The 19666-nt window shown below is 42.4% G+C and overlaps 1 protein-coding gene across 1 annotated transcript in view; it reads left to right on the plus strand.

Moving 5' to 3' along the window:
- The first annotated feature begins 2724 nt into the window (after positions 1 to 2724).
- Positions 2725 to 19666, plus strand: part of LOC111968470 (calmin) — a 48523-nt gene continuing 31581 nt past the window's right edge. Inside the window, exon 1 of the mRNA XM_023994054.2 lies at positions 2725 to 3422. Coding sequence (XP_023849822.1) covers positions 3332 to 3422 — 91 coding nt within the window. The 5' untranslated portion in view covers positions 2725 to 3331. The remainder of the gene's footprint in view (positions 3423 to 19666) is intronic.

The following is a 19666-nucleotide window of genomic DNA, read 5'->3' on the forward strand; positions in this document are numbered from 1 at the left end:
TGAGAGCTGAGTTGCTATGTTTCTGTGCTTCTGACTTTGCTGCCCTATTTTGTCTGCTCATTCAACACTCCCCTCTACGCATCTGTCCAACTGCCTGTCTGTCCTCTCTGTGTGCCTTATTCGAACCAGCAACAGCTGGTGCCCCGCCTTAAGCTGTGCCTCCTATTGCCCAGATGGGACCTAGCTGGCAATGAGTTTGTCAACAAACAAACAAACAATGCTATACAGTCATAATGTAAATCCATTTCTACTGCACCCTGCTCTCCTGAATTCTCCTGAACTTTCTTAATTAACGGATGTTGAAAAAAGATGTGTTATTCCTCTCATTTACCCAGAACAACATGTCCATGATATGGACATAAAAACAGAACCAACACTTCCTTATCCACTTTAGTTGACCCTCTCTGGCTGACGAACAATTGCTTCATAAGCAATCCTAACATTTCACACACACACATGGTATGACTGCTCTACTGGAGCACAGCGTGAACTGTGGTGTGTCTTTAAAGCGATCAAATGTACCGTTTCTTATCAAAAACACTCTGACGCCTGTTTCTTATCAACTACAGTACTTGAGCTACTGTCTCCTCCTCCTCCTACTATGTGTCAGACATTGTATAGGCTGTATAGTACTGTAGACATTGAAGTAGCTGTCCTCGGGAACTACCCTGCCCTGCATCGTGCTGCATAAACACTCGCTTCACTAATTATTGATTCACATTTCCTGAGAGGCAAAGCACAGCACAGTACTGTACAAGCCAGACAGACACCACCGCTAAGGCTTCATGACTTCAGTCCTGGAAGGAGAGACCAACAGAATTGAATATCCACAGCTGACAAAATGTTGCTTATTTATACAGTGCCTTTACAGAGCATGTGAACAGAGAAGAGATTAAAATACATTCTGTGAGTGCTTGGGGATGTAATGAATTGTTTAATTAAGTAACCAAGTGCTATTATAAAAATGTATAATAGAATATGTCCATGCTCCCTGTGGGAGAGGGATGTCAGCAGGAGTCTGCTGATCTCATCTCCATGTAAGGGCTTTTAATCAAAAATTGATGAACCACCTGCAAGGTATAGGATTGTTCAGTGTGTGTGTGTGTGTGTGTGTGTGTGTGTGTGTGTGTGTGTGTGTGTGTGTGTGTGTGTGTGTGGTGTGTGGTGTGTGCACGTGCATGCGTGCGCAGGGGCGTCATGCATCTCAAAACTCTGAGGGGGCACCAAATATGTGAGGATGGCTTTTTTCTGCCTATCTAAGCATACCCCTTGAGCTGTATGTATCCTGGTTATAACAATAAAAAAATACTAAATATGCTTGCAACTCTAGTAGCAACGTTGCAAATTGTGTATATTTGCTCCAGCAGTTTCATATTTTCTAATGGGTTTACTTATTGTATTTTCACTATAGAGGTCAATCATCCTTACTGTAAGAAAGCACCCACTATGAACAGGTACACACTGCACACTAGCCATTTAGAGGGTTGTAGATAAAGATCTCAAATACTGTAAAACATTATACCAACAGGTGTTGGTTGTACATGATTCAGGTGAAGGCAGGTGTCAATACAAGTGGTAGTGGTACGTCTCAAGTGAAGGCATGTGTAACATTTTGACAGAGGGTTTAGAAAGAGTTGAAAATGGCATGCAAGTTCATATCAGTAATACAAGAAGGGCTTTCATGGGTTTCTTTAAATCTTTTGCTCTTTTTGTCATTAACCACTGTTGCAAGTTGACTATAAGGCACACAGAGAGGACAGACAGGCAGTTAATTACAAAGTAGGTCTACGGTTTCCTCTGTCCATGAAGTTCCTATGGACTGGACATAGAGACCTGTAATTTTTGAATATCTTACAGTGCATAATCCTGGTTAAACCTTATAATTACCAGGGCTTTAATAACTTTAATAACGCCTGCTGGCATACAGAGCACACATCATAAGGCCATTCTAATGACGTGGCCCTACACAGGAGCCAGGTTATATGGGCCAGCTACCCACAGAGACCTGGTGACGTCCCAAATGGCACCCTATTTCCTACAAAGTGCTATACTTTTTACCAAAGCCTTCTGGGTTCTTGTCAAAAGTAGTGCACTGTGTAGGAAATAGGGTGAGTCTTTGATCCAAATGACCACTGAATGTAGTGGACTCTTTCCTCCCCTCAAGGTGGGGATAAAGGTTATTTTTACATTTCAGAATGTTCATAAGCTCCTCATGTGGCTTCATATTTCTATTTTCCTCATAGCTTGATCAAAGGGGGCATGCAGATTAAACCAACAGTGGTACAGTCACTAGTCCTGTAATGTATTGCACTTGCAAGCCACCGAAATAGGCTACAGTAGGCCTACATTTGTTCCTGTACTAGTTTGTATGGGCTACAGTAGTAGGCTTAGGGGTAATTAATTGGCCAACATTCCTTACACCTGTTGGACATCTCCTTTATAGTGCCCCCCTGGAACTCTGTCTCTCTCTCCTCTTGACAAAATCAATGTTGATGTGTGAATAGCAGGTTCTACTTTAAATTGTCCTTGATGGCGAGTGAAATGAAAATGAGTTGTTTGAATGAGAGAGGTATTGAGTACAGGATATAATGCAGTACCATACGGGTGGCGCCCATGCTCGTTTAGTGCTGATGCGGTATATAACTGTAGCGTTGTGGTCCATCAGTTGTTTTGTAACATAAACGTAGTCTACCGGCAGAAGAACATGTTTATTATTATCTCGGGCATTTAATCATACTAATGCGCAGTGCAATTTTAACATAATGCAATTATGTTTCTAGCGGGAACGGTCTATCTATGGTCTTATTCATAGCCATTCTGAGAACCATATCAGTCCTTTTCTCTCTCTCTTTCGGAGCTGAGACTGGCTCTCCTTTCCTCGACTATACAGTGGCGGGATGGTGGGTATATACACTGTAAGCTACAACAGCCCACCTCGAAAATATTATCCAGCTGCTGTTATTTCCCTTCCTCTTTCGTTGTAGTTTGGTCACCGGTGTCATTTTCCGCGTCCTCGCTTTGCGCCGTAGTGCTAGGTGGGTGCTTTCTACGTCACCAGGGGGAAACTCAACGAAAACAATGATCCTTGGCCAGAAACCGTATCTACGGAATAGCATTAGAGTAGATTAGACCTCCTCTATGCTATAGCCTACCCCACTCATGGCTCAGCGTCCGGCGACCGCCACAATAGCCAGCTAGACAAGGGTAGGAAGAAAGGGGGTAAATAGGGTTGCCATCTCAATCGCCTCCAGATCACACGGGACTGGATGTAGTTTAGTCTGTTGTTTTATATCGAAGTCCAGACTGCAACTTTCCCCAGGGTACCGTCCTGATGGCTGGACACGAGTGGGAGTATAAGGACTGGTTCGAACGGGAGGAATTTATCGGACAGATCAGCGACATCCGAGTGCAGAATCTTCAAGGTATGTGGGGCAACGGTGGCTACCATGTGAAATAGAATGGAACCACTGCGTTCATTAGGCTTTATGTTAAAGCTTTCCTTTGGTTGGTTAGATTGAATCGGGGGACCCATAATAAGTCAACCTCATCCGAATACCTTTCATGGTTGTAAAAAAAGGTTTGTAAACATTCTACCGGTGCCATGCACAGACGGCTGAAGTTTGAACTTTTTGGGGTTTGTATTTTACCACACTCCGTCCGCGGATATGGTTGATCTCATATCTCTCATCTAATTTCATCAAATCAGTTCGCAACGTGTAGGAATCTGAAAAGGAAAGGGAGAAAACGTGACAATGGTGATAAACCGAAGACGGCTATGCACCACTAGAAACCTCAAAGATAGGGAGACCATGTTTTTTTTTTTTATAGCAGACAATACACTTTCAATGAGGGGGCAGCCAATAATTTCTTGCTAATTTACAGCTGCGTGTCTGTAAAACTTCTAGAGCTACAAAGTTGCACGTCAAATCAAATTGTTTTTGTCACATGCGCCGAATACAACAGGTGTAGACATTACCGTGAAATGCTTACTTACAAGACCTTAACCACTATGTAGTTCAAGAAATAGAGTTTAACAAATATTTACTAAATTAAATAAAGTAAAAAATGTAATAAAAATTAACACAAAAAATAACAATACCGAGGCTATATACAGGTGGTACCGAGTCAATGTGCGGGGGTACAGTTTAGTCGAGGTAATTTGTACATGTAGGTAGGGGTAAAGTGGCTATAGATAGCATAATAAACATCGAGTAGCAGCAGTGTAGAAACAAACAAGGGGGGGGGGGGGGGCGGTTGGTCAATGTAAGTAGTCCGGGTGCCATTTGATTCATTGTTCAGCAGTCTTATGGCTTCGGGGTAGAAGCTGTTAAAGAGCCTTTTGACCTAGACTTGCGCACTCCGGTACCGCTTATCTTGCGGTAACAGAGAGAACAGTCTATGACTTGGGTGACTGGAGTCTTTGACAATTTTTTGTCCTTCCTCTGACACCACCTAGTATATAGTTCCTGGATGGCAGGAAGCTTGGCCCCCTCATGTCATACTGGGCTGTACGCCCTACCCTCTGTAGCGCCCTTACGGTCTGATGCCGAGCATGTCATACCAGGTGATGCAACCGGTCAGGATGCCTCTCGATGTGCAGCTGTAGAACTTTTTGTGGATCTGGGACCCATGCCAAATCTTTCAGTCTGCTCGAGGGGGAAAAGGTGTTGTTGTGCCCTCTTCAGGACTGTGTTTGGACCATGATAGTTTGTTGTGATGTGGACACCAAGGAACTACAGCCCCGTCGATGAATGGGGCGTGTTCAGCCCTCCTTTTCCTGTCGTCCATGATCAGCTCCTTTGTCTTGTTCACATTGTTGCATGTGACATTGTTACTTCTCTTCACCCTGTTGCTTCTGACAGTTTCCCTGTGGTGTCAGTCTGAGTTGGTAGCCACTAGCCTGCCCTACGGTAGCCTAGTCTGTAATGACTAGGCTATGTGCAGTGAATAAACAAGAATTGGGCAGCAAAGTGGAAAAAATGTATTTAATGAGTGTTGAGAATGAGAGCTTTGTCTCAGTCTCCAGAGGACGGATCACACATTAACTGAGGCCTCCGCAATGGACACACCACATACATACAGTGGGAGAACAAGTATTTGATACACTCCGATTTTCAGGTTTTCCTACTTACAAAGCATGTAGAGGTCTGTAATTTTATCATAGGTACACTTCAACTATGAGAGACGGAATCTAAAACAAAAATCCAGAAAATCACATTGTATGATTTTTAAGTAATTAATTTGCATTTTATTGCATGAATAAGTATTTGATACATCAGAAAAGCAGAACTTAATATTTGGTACAGAAACCTTTGTTTGCAATTACAGAGATCATACGTTTCCTGTAGTTCTTGACTAGGTTTGCACACACTGCAGCAGGGATTTTGGCCCACTCCTCCCTACAGATCTTCTCCAGATCCTTCAGTTTCGGGTTGTCGCGTGGGCAATACGGAGTTTCAGCTCCCTCAAAGATTTTCTATTGGGTTCAGGTCTGGAGACTGGCTAGGCCACTCCAGGACCTTGAATGCTTCTTACGGAGCCACTCCTTAGTTGCCATGGCGTGTGCTTCGTGTCGTTGTCATGCTGGAAGACCCAGCCACGACCCATTCTTCAAGGCTCTACTGAGGGAAGGAGGTTGTTGGCCAAGATCTCGCGATACATGGGCCCATCCATCCTCCCCTCAATACGGTGCAGTCGTCCTGTCCCCTTTGCAGAAAAGCACCCCAAAGAATGATGTTTCCACCTCCATGCTTCACGGTTGGGATGGTGTTCTTGGGGTTTACTCATACTTCTTCTTCCTCCAAACACGGCGAGTGGAGTTAGACCAAAAAGCTCTATTTTTGTCTCATCAGACCACATGACCTTCTCCCATTCCTCCTCTGGATCATCCAGATGGTCATTGGCAAACTTCAGACAGGCCTGGACATGCACTGGCTTAAGCAGGGGACCTTGCGTGCGCTGCAGGATTTTAATCCATGACGCGTAGTGTGTTACTAATGGTTTTCTTTGAGACTGTTGGTCCCAGCTCTCTTCAGGTCATTGACCACGGTCCTGCCGTGTAGTTCTGGTGATCCTCACCTTCCTCATGATCATGTGAGCCCACGAGGTGAAATCTTGCATGGAGCCCCAGACCGAGGGTGATTGACCGTCATCTTGAACTTCTTCCATTTCTAATAATTGCGCCAACAGTTGTTTCCTTCTCACCAAGCTGCTGCCTATTGTCCTGTAGCCCATCCCAGCCTTGTGCAGGTCTACAATTTTATCCCTGATGTCCTTACACAGCTCTCTGGTCTTGGCCATTGTGGAGAGGTTGGAATCTGTTTGATTGAGTGTGTGGACAGGTGTCTTTTATACAGGTAACGAGTTCAAACAGGTGCAGTTAATACACGGTAATGAGTGGAGAACAGGAGGGCTTCTTAAAGAAAACTAACAGGTCTGTGAGAGCCGGAATTCTTACTGGTTGGTAGTGATCAAATACTTAGGTCATGCAATAAAATGCAAAATTAATTATTTAAAAATCATACAATGTGATTTTCTGGATTTTTGTTTTAGATTCCGTCTCTCACAGTTGAAGTGTACCTATGATAAAAAAATTACAGACCTCTACATGCTTTGGAAGTAGGAAAACCTGCAAAAATCGGCAGTGTATCAAATTACTTGTTCTCCCCACTGTATAATATATATATATACACACACACACACAACACACACACACACACACACACACCACCACACACCACACAACACACACACCACACACACCACACACACACACACACACACACACACACACACACACACACACACACACACATTTCTCCAGACAGACATATGAGCCTTCAAACACACTTTGTGGCTGCTATAGCCTGCCAAGTGATTGTCACTGTAGCCAGATTGAGCCATCCACTACAACAAACCATATGTCTGTCTCTGTGGTTCACCTAGTAGTGCAATGAAATAAATGTAAAACGGTCTGATAATGCATAAGATATGTAAGACGTGTTGGATTGTTTGTGTGTGTATGTGTGTAATGCACACGTTATAGGCCTATGCATTATATCCATGAAGAAGAACCTAAGACATGCTCATGACATTTGAAGTGTGAAATGGTACATGAGGAGGGGTACCTGTACCTGTTCTGCTCTGGTTCTGTCAAGCATCTGGGGTTGCTCCCCCCAGCTCTCTGTCTTTTTATCTTCCCCACTTTCTCTCTCCTTCCCTCTCATAACACCAACTGGTTTGACACTTCCATCTGATGACTAGCTGGCCCTGGAGGCTTTGTGGTCGGAAGAAAACATACTGAGGAGAACCCAGTGCATTAAAACAATGCTCTGAAGGGCCTTACATAACTAATACTCTCTCACCCATCAGAGAAAAGAGCAATGTCCCCCCCCTCTCTTTCTGTCTCTGCATTAGAGCGCTGAAATCTCAGAACTGTACGTTCCCACACAGCACACACACACTCACTCACTCACTCACTCACTCACTCACTCACTCACTCACTCACTCACTCACTCACTCACTCATTATGGTCCACACACACCAACACAGTCATGAAGAGGGCACGACATGCCTCTTCCCCCTCAGGAGACTGAAAAGATTTGGCATGGGCCCTCAGATCCTCAAAGAGTTCTACAGCTGCACCATTGAGAACATCTTAACTGGCTGCTTCACAGCTTGGTACGTACTAGAGGTCAACCGATTATGATTTTTCAACACCGATACCGATTATTGGAGAACCCAAAAAAAACAGTACCGATTAATCGGCCGATTTATTATTATTATTTTTTTAATAATTACAATTACAACAATACTGAATGAACACTTATTTTAACTTAATATAATACATCAATAAAATCAATTTAGCCTCAAATAAATAATGAAACATGTTCAATTTGGTTTAAATAATACAAAAACAAAGTGTTGGAGAAGAAAGTAAAAGTGCAATATGTGCCATGTAAGAAAGCTAACGTTTGAAAGTTCCTTGCCTTCAGAACATGAGAACATATGAAAGCTGGTGGTTCCTTTTAACATGCGTCTTCAATATTCCCAGGTAAGGAAGTTTTAGGTTGTAGTTATTATAGGAATTATAGGACTATTTCTCTCTATACGATTTGTATTTCATATACCTTTGACTATTGGATGTTCTTATAGGCACTTTAGTATGCCAGTGTAACAGTATAGCTTCCATCCCTCTCCTCGCCGCTACCTGGCTCGAACCAGGAAACACATCGACAAACAGCCACCCTCGAAGCAGCGTTACCCATGCAGAGCAAGCGGAACAACTACTCCAAGTCTCAGAGCGAGTGACGTTTGAAACGCTATTAGCGCTCACCCCGCTAAACTAGCTAGCCATTTCGCATAGGTTACACCAAGCCTAATCTCGGAGTTGATAGGCTTGAAGTTCATAAACAGCGCAATAAGAGCTGCTGCCAAAACGCACGAAAGTGCTGTTTGAATGAATGCTTACGAGCCTGCTGGTGCCTACCATCGCTCAGTCAGACTGCTCTATCAAATCATAGACTTAATTATAACATAATAACACACAGAAATACGAGCCTTAGGTCATTAATATGTTAGAATCCGGAAACTATCATTTAGAAAACAAAACGTTTTATTCTTTCAGTGAAATACCGAACGTTCCGTATTTTATCTAACGGATGGCATCCCTAAGTCTAAATATTCCTGTTACATTGCACAACCTTCAATGTTATGTCATATTTACTTTAAAATTCTGGCAAATTAGTTCGCAATGAACCAGGCGGCCCAAACTGTTGCATATACCCTGACTCTGCCGTGCAATGAACGCAAGAGAAGTGACACAATTTCACCTGGTTAATATGCCTGCTAACCTGGATTTCTTTTAGCTAAATATGCAGGTTTAAAAATATATACTTCTGTGTATTGATTTCAGGAAAGGCATTGATGTTTATGGTTAGGTCACGTTGGAGCAACGACAGTCCCTTTCGCGAATGCGCACCGCATCGATTATATGCAACGCAGGACCACGCTAGATAAACTAGTAATATCATCAACCATGTGTAGTTATAGCTAGTGATTATGATTGATTGATCGATTTGTTTTATAAGATACGTTTAATGCTAGCTAGCAACTTGACCTTGGCTTCTTACTACATTCGCGTAACAGGCAGGCTCCTCGTGAGGCAGGTGGTTAGAGCGTTGGACTAGTTAACCGTAAGGTTGCAAGATTGAATCCCTGAGCTGACAAGGTAAAAAATCTGTGCGTTCTGCCCCTGAACAAGGCAGTTAATCCACCGTTCCTAGGCCATCATTGAAAATAAGAAAGTGTTTCTGAACTGACTTGCCTAGTTCAATAAAGGTGTAAAAAAACAAAAAATCGGCGGTCCAAAAAATACCGATTTCCGTTTGTTATGAAAACCTGAAATCGGCCCTAATTAATCGGCCATACTGATTAATCGGTCGCTCTAGTATGGACACTGCTTGGCATACGACCGCAAGGCGCTACAGGGTGTGGCATTATGGCCCAGTACATCACTGGGGCCAAGGTCGCTGCCATCCAAGAACCTCTATTACCAGGCAGTGTTGTCAAAGACTAAAATTGTCAAAGACTCCGGCCACCCAAGTCACTTTTTTGATTCATCACATACGCTGCTCCTACTGTTTATTAATCTGTCACTTTATTCTTTAGTTATATGTAACATACAGTTGAAGTCAGAAGTTTAAATACACTTAGGTTGGAGTCATTAAAAATCTGTTTTTCAACCACTCCACACATTTCTTGTTAACAAACTATAGTTTTGGCAAGTCGGTTAGACATCTACTTTGTGCGCTGACACCAAGTCATTTTTTCCAACATTGTTTACAGACAGATTAGTTCACTTATAATTCACTGTATCACAATTCCAGTGGGTCAGAAGTTTACACACACTAAGTTGACTGTGCCTTTAAACAGCTTGGAAAATTCAGAAAATGATTGTCATGGCTTCTGATAGGCTAATTGACATCATTTGAGTCAATTGAAAAGACCTCAGAAAAAATTGTAGACCTCCACATTCTGGTTCATCCTTGCGGAGCAATTTCCAAACGCCTGAGGGACCACGTTCATCTTTACAAACAACAGTACGCAGTATAAACAACCATGGGACCACGCAGCCATCATTACCGCTCAGGAAGGAGACGTGTTCTGTCTCCTAGAGATGAACGTACTTTGGTGCGAAAGTGCAAATCAATCCCAGAACAACAGCAAAGGCCCTTGTGAAGATGCTGGAGAAACAGGTACAAAAGTATCTATATCCACAGTAAAAAAAAGTCCTATATCGACATAATCTGAAAGGCCGCTCAGCAAGGAAGAAAAGCCACTGCTCCAAAACCGGCATCAAAAAGCCAGACTACGGTTTGCAACTGCACATGGGGACAAAGATTGTCTTTTTGTAAACAAAAATAGAACTTGTTTGGCCATAATGACCATCATTTATGTTTTGGAGGAAAAAGGGGGGCGCTTGCAAGCCTAAGAACACCATCCCAAACGTGAAGCAAGACATCCAAGACTGATGTCTTGAGATGTTGCTTCAATTATATCCACATAATTTCCCTTCCTCATGATGCCATCTACTTTTTAAAGTGCACCAGTCCCTCCTGCAGCAAAGCACCCCCACAGTTTGAAGTTGTGGGGGTGCTTGCTGCAGGAGGGACTGGTGCACTTCACAAAGTAGATGGCATCATGAGGAAGGGAAATTATGTGGATATATTGAAGCAACATCTCAAGACATCAGTCAGGAAGTTAAAGCTTGGTCGCAAATGGGTCTTCCAAATGGACAATTGACCCCAAGCATACTTCCAAAGTTGTGGCAAAATGGCTTAAGGACAACAAAGTCAAGGTATTGGAGTGGCCATCACAAAGCCCTGACCTCAGTCCTATAGAACATTTGTGAGAACAACTGAAAAAGTGTGTGCGAACAAGGAGGCCTACAAACCTGACTCAGTTACACCAGGAGGAATGGGCCAAAATTCACCCAACTTATTGTGGGAAGCTTGTGGAAGGCTACCCGAAACGTTTGACCAAAGTTAAACAATTTAAGGGCAATGCTAGCAAATACTAATTGAGTGTATGTAAACTTCTGACCCACTGGGAATGTGATGAAAGAAATAAAAGCTGAAATAAATCATTCTCTCTGCTATTATTCTGCAATTTCACATTCTTAAAATAAAGTGGTGATCCTAACTGATCTAATACAGGGAATTTTAACTAGGATTAAATGTCAGGAATAGTGAAAAACTGAGTTTAAATGTAGTTGGCCAAGGTGTATGTAAACTTCCGACTTCAACTGTATCTACCTCAATTACCTCATACCTCTGCACATCGACTCGGTACAGGTACCCCGTGTATATAGCCAAGTTATCTTTACTCATTGTGTATTTATTATTACTTTTATTATTATGTTTTTAGATTCATTATTTATTATTATTTTACTTTTCTAGTATTTCTTTTTTCTTTCTCTCTGCATTGTTGGGACGGGCCCATTAGTAAGCATTTCACTGTTATTCTACACCTGTTTACGAAGCATGTGACAAAAACTATTTGACTTGATTTGACCCTGAGAGGCTCCCAGCTCATTGAGATGCTCATGGACCTCTTTCTGAGCTGGTGGGTAGTAGTGCTGTTCTCTGTACTGACCTGACGCATCTTTCATTTGAAACACTCAACTCATCACTAGTTTACAGAGAAGAATGACTATTGAAACATTTCAACTGCCTGCAGTATATAGGGAATAGGGTGCCATTTGGGATGCAGACAGTGGATGGAGGGGGGATGTGTCTCTGAGCTCAGCATGAATAAATGATGCATAAAAGAGTTAATCAATATCGGACATGTTGTGCTGGTGACTAGCACGGCTCAGAAGTGCATGTGTGTGTCTGTTTTGTGTACGTGGACACACCTGCTGCTAAGCAGAGAGACCAGCCGGCAACAGCAGTGTGTACACTCTACCTTTAGGGACTGGACATCTGTTGAAATATTTTACGAAATAATGCCATACAGTACCTCACAAAACGCTCGTTGGTGGAATAAGTGGACCAAGGTGCAGCGTGATAGACGTACATTTTAATTTATTAAATGAACACCGAAAAAACAACAAATACGAAACGTAACGTCTAGTAGGGCTAAACAGCGCAGTGCCAAAAACAAGATCCCACAAACTACAGGTGGAAAAAAGCTGCCTAAGTATGATCCCCAATCAGAGACAACGATAGACAGCTGCCTCTGATTGGGAACCATTCCCGGCCAACAAAGAAATAGAAAACATAGATTGCCCACCCTAGTCACACCCTGACCTAACCAAATAGAGAATTAAAAGGATCTCTAAGGTCAGGGCGTGACATAGAGCCGCTGAGCCAGAGTGAAAGTCTGCAGGCACTGCTGCGGTGGACTTGACTTTCTACTCGGGAGAGAGCGAGCCAGAAGGCTTTTCTTCTAAAGCCCAGTGACAGAACAGATTTTCATACGATGTGTGAGGCGAGGAACTGCCTCAAACACTCACACTTGTTTGAATGTGATGTTCTTGAACGCTCACCAGGCCAGTCGAGTCCCCCACATCTCAGCACTTATTCAACACAGAGTGATTAAGGGGGAGAGGCTGAGCACACACAGTGCCGCTTCCCTCACATTCTGGTATGAGTTTGAGGAGGGTAGGGTATAGAGAGAGATGGGGGTGGAGGCTAAAGGACAATGGTCTCTTCTCTTTTACTCACCCCCTGGCTTATTATAATTTTTGTTCCTCCTAAATTCTGTGTTGGTACTCAGGCAAGGCCAGTAAACTAGCTCAGATGTCCTCTTGATTCAGAACAAATTCAATGTCCCTTTGATTCTCCCCCTGAAGCCCCCCATGTTTATTCAACCATACTGAAATCGTTGGTGAGACACACGAAACGCATTGAGTAATCACTATCAATGCACGCCATCCATCGCAGTGTTTGGATAACCTAACAGCAGTACAACCTTACATTATTGTCTGTGTTCCAAATGGAACCCTATTCACTATATAGTGCACTACTTTTGACCGGGGCCCATAGGGCTCTGGTCGAAAGTAGTGCACTATCTATGGAATAGGGTACCATTTGGTTTCCATACGTTGTGCATGACCATCACTGACCTTCAGCTTGGTTTTCTCTTGGACAGAGCCATTATATTGCAGTGTAAAATGGGAACCAACTCAGATTAAATCAGTGCAGAGGATTTTGATATTGCTCTGTATTATTGCAGCCTATCCTGTCTGCCTGTACAGAGTGAAGTTCATACAGTATTCAGACATTATCATGCAGTATTCATTTGCTTAGACAGTTCTGCTGCTGCCTTCGCCTCCTCGTCGTCTCTTTCTCTCTTTTTCTCTCTCTCTCTTTCGCTCCCATCCACTCTGAGCCTCTATGTAAAACCGTGGAATCCGCTGTGGGTAAAAGAAAATCAGAATTAAGGTCATGTGCACTCTCTCTCTCTCTTACAATGCAGTTCTTGGAAGCACAGGAGAAAGAACCACTTTCATCCTCCCCTGCTCCTCCTCCACCTGCTCGTTATTCGAGGATTGCCTCGCTGCATGGTTCTCCAGAGCATCACTGATGTAGCGAGGTTCCGGGAGGCCGTAGATGTACAGCAGTAGACTTCTGAGTTCTGACGTCTATATTTAGTCTATTTACCACTTTCTCTGAGTAGCATGCATGAGGGGCTGACTTCCCTGACATGTACCAAGTGTGTGTGTGTGTGTGTGTTGAAAAATATGCAGCTGAGAGCTAGAAGCCTGCGCAGCAGAGCTATTATGTAAGCCGTGTTAACCCTGTCATATCTGGATACAGTAGCATACTGTTGCTGACATGTACTAAGCGTGTGTAATGTGTGTGTGTGTGTGTGCGCATGTTAGGGCTAGGTTGATACCAGTATCGCGATACTCGTTAGTTTCGTGGCAATGAAACAAAACAAAACACGAAGCGAATTCACATTGATTCATTTTCCAACTATAGCACACAATATTTTACATACAGAAGGTTTTTTAAAAGGACCAAAGAGTTAGATCTGCTTCGTGTTGTCATTTTTGCCATGGAAAAGATATTGCAATACTGTTTATCGTCCCGGCCCTAGCGCATGTGTGTGTAGTACAGAGGTTCAGGAGCATACTGTTGCTGTAGCAGCCAGACAGTGAATGTGGAGTGTATCAAATATGGACGATTGCATCACTATTGCAAAGTCTCAGTGACTTGCAGGAAGGGGAACAATGTTATTGTGAACTGAATACTGAATAAACTCAACTGAATGGTGTCTGTATCTTTGAAGAAGCAAGTATGATGTGGAGAACACTGTCCTCATAGCGGTGGTTTCCTAATGGGCAGAGATATTGCTATGGCTAGACCAACAGTTTCAGGATGATGGTCGGTCCAAGTCAATTGTTCTTATTTTATCTTGAGTGATGAAAAGTCTAAAGTTACGGTTTATGCTTCAAAAAGTACTCCTTTTGTAGGAGGCCCATTTTCCACTCTAAAAATACCATGGCGCCTTTTAAAAGGTCAACGGTTACATTGTCAAATAAACCTGTGGAGAGAGAGAGTGACGTACACGGGGTGAGTTCACTCTACTCTTTGTCTGAGGTCTGTATAAGTGCCAGTTTTATTAGACGCAGGTGTTTCTACCAATGGGCTGAAGAAAGAAACGGTCCAACAGAACTTTGAATATGTTGTGTAACTCTCATGGATTGCAGTGATGATGACAAAGCAGGGCTGTGCTCTCTCTGCCTACAGCTCTGTTTTTATAAATAGCAATGATTGTTGTTCTCAGGTTGACCTGTAGCTGTCAGGGTAAGGTAATCAGGAACCAGGTTTCTATCCAACCTTTTTATGCGAGTAAAGTACATGTGGGGGAAAAAATGTAATGACAGGGCGGATGGAAACTGTCGACAAAACAAAATACGCTAGACAAGATGGGATCTTTTTGTGTCGGTAAAATGTATTATTCAAGAAATGTCAATGGAAATGCTTTTACGCATGTTGTGTGGTCCTCCCACTATGACTCGTGAGGAAAGCTTGCAATTTATTAGGGTACAGATTAAATAGTTTATGATGAACTTCACAGGGTGGTGAAAGTCCCAGGTGATGAGCTTGATACTCCTTTGCAATAAATATCGGTGGTCTTATTCTGGTGGCATGATCATTGATGCTTGTCTGCCGTTTGACAAATAAAAACAATATCTCTCTTTTGTCTATAATAATGTAACATAGACGCTCGGAGTCGAGAAGCAGATGCAGGTGGTAAGTTTAATTAATATAACAAGTAACATGGAACGATACAATGTAGGAGTAGTGTCTAGACATGAACAACAGAAACAGTACTGCCTGGGGAAAGAACCTAAGGGAGTGCCAGATAAAGGGGTGGTAATGAGTGAGGTAATAGAGTCCAGGTGTGCCTAATGATGAAGCGCAGGTATGTGTAATGATGAATGCCAGGTGCGTGTAATGATGGTTCCCAGGATTGGCGGTTAGTAAACCGGCGACGTCGAACGCCGGAGAGGAGGAGCTGGAGTAGACGCGACAAAGAATCTCATCATGTAGGCTGTACCCGCACTGTATCTGTGAGCTGTTGGCTACAGCACACATGCCAATACCAGAGTGGTATCGCTATATAACACAACCTTTTTTTGTAAGAAAACCATCAGTAGAGTTGAAAATGCGATGGAAACCCATTTAACTTGTATTTGTAATTGGGCGGGGGGGGGGGGTTTAACCGTTCATTAAATTTTTTTGTACACTACGTCATCACACAGTCTTTTATCCCAAACTATTCAATTTGATGGAAACACATCTCTGATGGGAAAATGCGCATATTGTTTTTATGCAGATGTATTTTTTTTTTTGCATGAAAGTCTGTCGCTAATTGCATGGAAACCTAGCTAGTGAGTAGGTACGATCGGAGGAAAGAAAAACCAACACACGAAGGCTCTTTTTCATTCCTTCTTCTTTTCACCAAGTTATGCTCTCCTTGCATATGATCTGATTTGAACTCAGATCCTCAAAAAGTTATAGAGCTGCACCATTGAGAGCATCTTGACTTGCTGCACCACCGCTTGGTATGGCAACTGCTTGGCATCCGACCGCAAGGCGCTACAGAGGATAGTGCGTACGGCCCAGTACATCACTGACCGACCTTCATGTGTTAAAGTAATGATGGACTGCTGTTTCTCTACTTATTTGAGCTGTTCTTGACATAATATGGACTCTTTTACCAAATAGGGCCATCTTCTGTATACCAACCCTACCTTGTCACAACACAACTGATTGTCTCAAGTGCATTAAGAAGGAAAGAATATCCACAAATTAACTTTTAAGAAGGCACACCCGTTAATTTAAATGTCTTCACTATTAATCTACAATGTAGAAAATAGTCAAAATAAAGAAAAACCCTTGAATGAGTAGGTGTGTCCAAACTTTTGACTGGTACTGTATATATTTAACATTTGTACCCAAATTCACCCTATCTAACTGATCTGTACATGAGCAAACAGCACAGTGCGTACAATAAGCATAGGCTACGTTGGTTTTTGTTCAAAATGCGGACTAGATTTGTATATTTTTGGTCTAGTTTTGTGGAAGCTTGTCTTTTGCATCTTTGTGACTGTACTTTATCTTGTTTAGATATTTCGTCTGTTTGGAATGAGGAAGATGAGCCTGTGACATCAGCACGTCTTTTCTTTATCTTCTCAAACTATTCAATTGCCAGTGTGGCTAACATTTTCTGTAACTCAATCGTCTTTGAGAACAATCATCTTGTTCTTCAAGATAATGCCACTGTCAAAAAAGACCTCTGTGATTTGAAGAATCAATCAGCACATTGTTGCCATTTACGTGTCTTTCTGTCTCTGTTCTCCTTGGAAGTCTTTCTGTCGTCACCCAAAGCATGGAGAGGTAGAGCCCACACTTTTAACCCTGATCTCTGTAAAAGGAACCTACCTGCACTTCAAATAAATTACACACAAAAAAATGTGGGTTCCTCAAGAGTTCTTTGGGAAATGTGATGGTTCTATGTGGGACCATAATGACTCAAAGGACCCTTTGAGCTCTTCAATGGTCCTTTACAGTTCACAATTTTTTTTTTTTTCTATTAGTGATAATTCAAATGGTTTGCGCACGGCTCTTATTGTGAAACTGTGAGTGAGAGTGTCATTCCAGTTTTTCTAATGTGTTGTGGTATGCCGTTACGTAGTAAGTCTTGTGCAAGACTCATGTATGGGCTTGTGTCAATTGAGAACGGTTGACTAAATCAGTCAGTGGCTCTCTCCTCAGGGACCCCCAGCTGTTCCAGAGCTGCCACACCTGATTCAACTAGTCAATTAACACAATAATAACAGCTACGGAATTTTACAATATAATATGGCTGACCAGAATAGGTTCTATAAAAAAGGATTCTACATAGCCCCAAAAAGGGTTGTATCCATAGTGGAACCCTTTTTTGGTGTTTCTTTATAGACCCTTAGGAAAGGGTTCTTTATAGCGCCATACAGGTACCACTTAGAACCTTATGAGCATGGTTCTTTACAGATCCTTCAAAAAAGGGTTCAATATAGCACCAAAAAAGGTTTCGCTATGGTAACAACAAGCCAAAGAACCCTTATCTGGTACTACAATATTTAGAACCATTTTTTGGGGGTGTGTAGCTTTGACCTCACAAACACACTGGCTGAGTCCCAAATGGGAGTCACATTTAGATGCAATACAAAATCCTGGAATTGTTTGCATATGGAAATGCTTCCGTGAGAGTGTTTTGGTTTCCCGGTATTGTCCATGTTGGATTCCCGGCACTCGCATTTAGGTAAGGTTTGAACAGAGGCTGTGTCCCAAATGGCACCCTAGTAGATGGTGCACTACATAGGGGAATACGGTGCCTTTTGAGACACCGACAAAACTCACTTAACCCACATTATAACTGGCCCTTCCTTTCCTGTCAGGAATGACCTTCAACTACAGAATATGTTTAGTAATGTAAATGCAATTCCCTTAAAATGCCATGCAAACCTGTAGTTCTGTTGGGTGGGAGGGGGGTGGGGTCTTAGAATGAATCCTTGGGCTATGGAGTTTAATAAGCTACAGGTCTGTACTTCAAAAGTAGTGGACCCATGCTTTCAGCTATTCAACCATGTTGGACCAGCTACCTCAAGGAAGAACGCATGCCTTTCTGGTATGTAGAGTGATTGTGAAACATAAGCAAATACTAGATAAGGTGAAGGAAGGAGTGAACACACTTTTTAGTTCAGGTATAGTTCAGGTTCACAGGTCTCTGTCTCACCCAGCTAATAATTGGTGATGTCTAATCACTACACCCCTCTCTCCTTTTATAATGGTGTGAATGGCTGAGTTGAATAGGACCAAAAAAGAACCTGATTGATCTGGGCTCTGTGACAATGAATCTGCACCAAGAATCACAATGAATGTATCCCACACTTACTGCTGATTTGTCTGCTGTATTAGTGATTGTAGTTCAGAAGATGTAGTTATTCTTCAGATTAAGTAGGCTAAATGTTGATTTCCTGGCTGTCAAGGCAGCATTAATTCACAGTATATGCAGAAACTGGCCTGCAAGATCACATCCCTGGATTTTTTTTGTGTAGCCTATGCATGTGCACATGAATGTGTACAGTCTGTGTCTGTGTGCGTGTGTGTGAGAGAGTAACAACACTTCTAGAAGGATAGATAAGGAAATTGATTTCACAAACCTCTGTCTGAACTATTGGTTACCTGTCAAATAATGTTGAATCACGCTTGGAAAGAATCGAAATGTTCTTCTTCTGTTCTGTTTCTGCTAATTTCCCCCAGTGGAGGCATGCAGGCAACAAATGAACACTTCCTCTTGAGTCATGTTCGGTTACATAAGTGTGCTTCATCAAAAATGTCTGCAACCATTTCTTCTAAAGGGGCCATCCGGGATTGGTACAGTACATCCATTTTTGGACTTTTAAATGAATGCTTTATAGCCATTGACTCGAGTGACCGCTTTGTTGTTTTTCGAATCCCAGATGGCCCCTTTTAAGGTGTGAGCTGAGGTATTTTTTTATGACACTGGACTGTTTCTATTGTAATCATATACGCTGTTGGGAATAGTTATTTGTGTCCCATTATCTTCTTACAGGAAAATACACACGCTGCATCTATATTGGCTAATCCCAAACATGTAGAATAAGACAAAGTCATTTTTCAATTAGACGTGGATGGTGAGGCCTGTATAGAACAAGGAAAGGCACTCTAAAATGTGAACTAAAGAAAAGAGATATTATACACCCCAGCAACTCTTCTAGTTATATAACCCCTTTGGTTAAGAGTAAGACACCAGCAGCAGTGTCTTTAGGGAATCCCCTATCATGGCAGTTTTAGTTTTAATATTTTAATATAAGATGAGCTCCACTTTGTTCAGCACAGTTGTATTGTTACTCTACACGGTGCAGAACGCAACGGCAGTAATGTGGTGAATCCGAACCAACACGCCGGGCACAGACGTCAGTTCGTCTTGTAGTTTTACATTTGAAATCAACAAAATATTTCACCGTCTCATTGGATTTAGGGTGAAAGTTGGGTGAAGAAAAATACGAAATCCCCTTACGTTGATGGCTTTTTGCAAATCCAATCAGTTGTCCATGTTGTTTCAACGTCATCACATTGAATTT

The sequence above is a fragment of the Salvelinus sp. IW2-2015 genome, linkage group LG9, assembly GCF_002910315.2.
Source record: "Salvelinus sp. IW2-2015 linkage group LG9, ASM291031v2, whole genome shotgun sequence".
NCBI classification, from domain to species: domain Eukaryota; kingdom Metazoa; phylum Chordata; class Actinopteri; order Salmoniformes; family Salmonidae; genus Salvelinus; species Salvelinus sp. IW2-2015.